Source organism: Archocentrus centrarchus, chromosome 21 (assembly GCF_007364275.1).
Source record: "Archocentrus centrarchus isolate MPI-CPG fArcCen1 chromosome 21, fArcCen1, whole genome shotgun sequence".
Lineage (NCBI taxonomy): Eukaryota > Metazoa > Chordata > Actinopteri > Cichliformes > Cichlidae > Archocentrus > Archocentrus centrarchus.
The window spans coordinates 26756336-26760484 of record NC_044366.1 but is presented as its reverse complement, the minus strand read 5'-3'; the positions used below and the strand labels follow the sequence as shown (position 1 = coordinate 26760484).

General features: G+C 44.8%; 1 protein-coding gene across 1 annotated transcript; it reads left to right on the top strand.

The window, feature by feature from the left end:
* Nucleotides 1-242: 242 nt before the first annotated feature.
* gdf3 (growth differentiation factor 3) lies at nucleotides 243-2799 on the top strand. The gene is given in 5 exon segments (XM_030758838.1): nucleotides 243-536; nucleotides 1826-2011; nucleotides 2014-2141; nucleotides 2143-2493; nucleotides 2495-2799. Coding segments are annotated over 5 exon segments (1128 nt in total). The 5' UTR covers nucleotides 243-259; the 3' UTR covers nucleotides 2681-2799.
* The last annotated feature ends 1350 nt before the right edge of the window (nucleotides 2800-4149 follow it).

Here is a 4149-nt window from a genome sequence, read left to right as displayed (position 1 = left end):
AAAAAAACAAAACAAAACAAAACAAAAAAAAGTGTGATTTTACAGTGTTATAGTAGATGTGATGTTTCACACGCTGCTCTGTGACTTATCCAGGAATCTCATTGTTATTTCAGGGACCTGTCCTGAGCTCCTCCCCGGCTTATCTTGCCCCGCTTCTCATTAACATAATTACGCAGCTGCGCACCGGTTAGGTGAAACCAAATGTTCAGGTGGAGAGGCTTTGGAGCGACCGAGTCTAAGATCAACTCAAACTCCAGACATGACTCCTGTGTTGCTGCTGGCGGTGTGTTTTCTTGGAGTGTCTGCCCTTCCGCGCGCGGAGGACACCAACAGACAGGAGCAGCTCCTCCTGAGATCCCTGGGGCTCTCCGGGAGGCCGCGGCCTGCAGGCAGCCACCAGCCCCGGCGCCAAGTCCCGTCCGCGCTATGGAGGATGTTCCGGAGGGCTGAGAAGCTCGAGGCCCTGGAGAGCCAACCCTGCACGGTGTCCGAGTACGGAGTGCGCGGCAACATCATCAGATACGTGCAAGACCAAGGTAGGCACACTGTGGTGTTCACTGCTGTCAGGACCCAGTGGACTACTTGGAGACGTGAAGTTAGTCAAACATAGGCTACTGCAGCTGAAGCAGATTAAATACAATTATTTTCAGTTACTCAAAGCAATCAAGTCAGTTATCAAAAATGTATTTGGACTGATGGAGAGACACTAAGTGGTAGGTCCTCTCCCAGGAAATGATCATCATCAGACTACTTTCCAATTTTTTATTTATTTTTTTTTGTGAATCCGTTTATGGTAGAAGTTGTCAGTGTAAATAAAACAGAAAATCCTGCAAACCAGAGTTCTCAAACATTCTGTATTAAATTACTTTAAATAAGTATTCTTTGATTTTTCACATTTCACAGACGGGAGAAAACCTCCTAATATCAAACCTCCTCCTCCCTCTCTGGCTCCTCCATGGCTATCAGCCTGTTTGTGCACAGTATGCTGCCAGAGGAGAGGATGATGCAGTGCTGCTGTTGGCTGAGATCACAACTCTGTGTGTGTGTGTGTGTGTGTGTGTGTGTGTGTGTTAGGGATAGTTATGTTTAGTCCCCAAAGAGTCAGTGGTAGTATCAACTCAAAATTCTGATTCATATTTGGAATTCAAAAAAGGTCCACTCCTGAATCACAGGTCTGTAGGACAGGTGTAGAGCACATTTTTGGAGACTTAAAAACATATTTGCTTTTAAGTGATAAGACAGTAAACATGAACAGACTAAACTTGTCAAAGTTCAATAACTGCGACACAGGAAACTGCACCCATTACTAGAATCATCTTGCACAGCATGGAAACACAGATGGAAATGTTGACCGCCCCTGATGCCATTCACTGTACTAATCCTTTTGATAGGTTTTCTAATAGCTTTCAGAAGTTTTAGGCCTCTAGCAAAAGGCAGATTTTTATAAAGTTAGAATTAAGTTTTGTTTTGTTTTTAATCCTCATTTAAGCTTTAAAAAAAAGCATATCTAGCCTTATAATGCCCAAACAAATTCATATATTCAATGTCTCTGCAAAGCTAGGCACATCTTTATTCATTAAAAGCTGATTCAGATACAAAAGGTGAAATAATTACCAGGATTTCACACTTGTATGCGAGAGAGAGAAAAGCTGTAATTTATTAATGTGCAAAACTAAGCTCCATTATTACAAGACAAAAACAAAGCAAGAACATTTCAGTTATTACAGATTCTTCACCCTGATTTATGTTGTCATGCAGTTCTCTCAACTCCTGAGAACTCTGTAAGGTCCTCGTTAATCTTGCTGGCTTTGCTGATGTCTTGCAGGCAGGCTTGTGTCTGGCTGGAGCAGAAGCTGTCAGGCTTGCCTGGAGAAGCATCTTTTCTTCAACATGTCCATCCTGCAGCCTGTGGAGGTGCTGTCTCTGGCTCAGCTGGAAATCAAGCTCCACTGGAAGCCCCTCAGTCCCGTGCAGCTCCTGCAGGGGACCCAGGCCGTCGGTGTCTCTCTGTATAAGTGGTCCGATCGACGCTGAAGGGAGCTAATCCAAAGGCAAACCGCAGACTCGTGCTGTCGCAGTCGGTCCAGCTGCAGCGGGAATCCACCTCCATCACCATGGACCTCACAGCGCTGGCAGAGGAGTTGGCGCAAACCAGGCTCTAACTATGGTTTAATTTTAGAGTTGCTTCCTCTCAGAGCAGACCCAGAAGAGTTTCTTCCATTTTACCCTGGTAACTCCCTCCCACTGCAACCAGCCTTCGCCTTGCCGCTGGTTCAGGCCTCACTAGTGGCCGTGTCCCTCAACCCAAATCAGTGTCGCTCCAGACGGAGGAGAAGTGCCATCCACATCCCTGTGACACCCAGCAGTGTGTGTAAAGCTCGACGCCTCTACATCAGTTTCAAAGATGTGGGCTGGCAAGACTGGGTCATCGCCCCGCAGGGCTTCATGGCCAACTACTGCCACGGGGAGTGTCCGTTCCCACTCAGCGAGAGTCCTGAACGGCACAAACCATGCCATCCTGCAGACCCTGGTGCATTCCTTGGATCCAGAGAACACGCCGCAGCCCAGCTGCGTCCCCATCCGCCTCTCCTCCATCTCCATGCTCTACTATGACAACAACGACAACGTGGTGCTTCAGCATTACCAGGACATGGTGGTGGATGAGTGTGGGTGTCGCTGAGGACACACAACACTTCTGATTGCCCCGTGGTCACCAGATATCCACTGGTTCATTTTCTGCTGCTTTGTTCAGTGGTGCTCAAATTGTTGTGACTACAGTTAAAGTGTCTGATCTTTTTTTCAATACATAATGGAATATGTTTGTAGACAGTAATTTTTTTAAAGAATTTAACATTAGTTTTTACAGAATTTTTTTTGTATGAAGTCTGATTTAAATAAAATCTGGAAAGGAGTACTTTTCAGTTAAGTGGATGTCGCCTTTCTTGGTTTAGTCTCTTACACACGGCTAGAACAGAGGAGTTGAAGAGAATGCTCTTTGAACTAAGTTCTCAGTGCTGTTTTCGCACATGCAAGCAGCCTGGAACGTTTCTAGATGTAATCTGATGGAGGTGCGTGTGAGAGCACGGAGCTGGATTGGAAACTGTCTTAACCTGCCAGAACAGTCTGTGTGTACCTGTAAAACAGGTGCAAAGCAGCAGAGTATTTGCAGTGCTGAGAACACTGAGGTGGACTATCTACTGATCAGTGCTACACATCAGAGAAACTTTGAATAACTTGCTGATGTGATTCTCCCAACAATTTCCAGAGTTCATTAGTGAAAACAGCTGTAGGTGATAACTATGGATGAGATGTCCTGGAGATTAAATTGACAACTCTGGACTTTGAGTATTTTAGCCTTTGTCTCTTAATAATGATGATGATGATATTTTAGACACCTGAGTGTACTGCTCAGAGTGAAGCATGATGCATAGCTGTAGATCAAGGCAATCTCCTCTCCTTTATACCCTACAGACTGTTCTGTGCAATCATGTAACCTTAATGCTTTTTTTGTTTTTCATAAAACGATACCAAAATTAGATTTCAGCCTTGGGTTTAAATCCACAACTCTGTAACAATGTAACTCAGTTGCATTTAGGCACTTTTAGACTGTCGTTGCAGGAACTGCAGAGGCGGCTGTGTGGCTATAGAAAGTTTACTGAGTTTCTAAAGTTTATAAGTTCAAAACAAAATGAGCAAATTTCATGTTTGACAAACTGAAAGCAGAGCTTTTCCTTTTCTTTTTTCCTTTAATGCAGCGCGTGTGACTTAAACAGCGAGAATCCAGCTCCCACTGCTAAACCGCACAACAAAAGGTTCAGGAAACCATATTTGTTGAGAGAGCAGCTCAGCCCTTAAACATCTTCAGTGCGTCCCTGTGGTTTAAATGTTTTAAAAGATCAGCCACTCGTTTTATCTGCTCAATGAGAAATAAACTCTCTTATCTCACCTTCCTGCCTGATAGCAGCACCACCCCCCCTCTCACCGAGTGAGCCAAACCACTGCGGTTGCCATGACGACAGCCAGGAGAGGCTGACAGGTTGGAGTAATTAGTAAGAGATACAGAGAGAGAGTTTGTGGTGTGAAGAAGAAGCCTGGTGAACAGATTCGGTCTTCTCAGTGGATTTGGGTAACGTTACTTTAAATGACCGT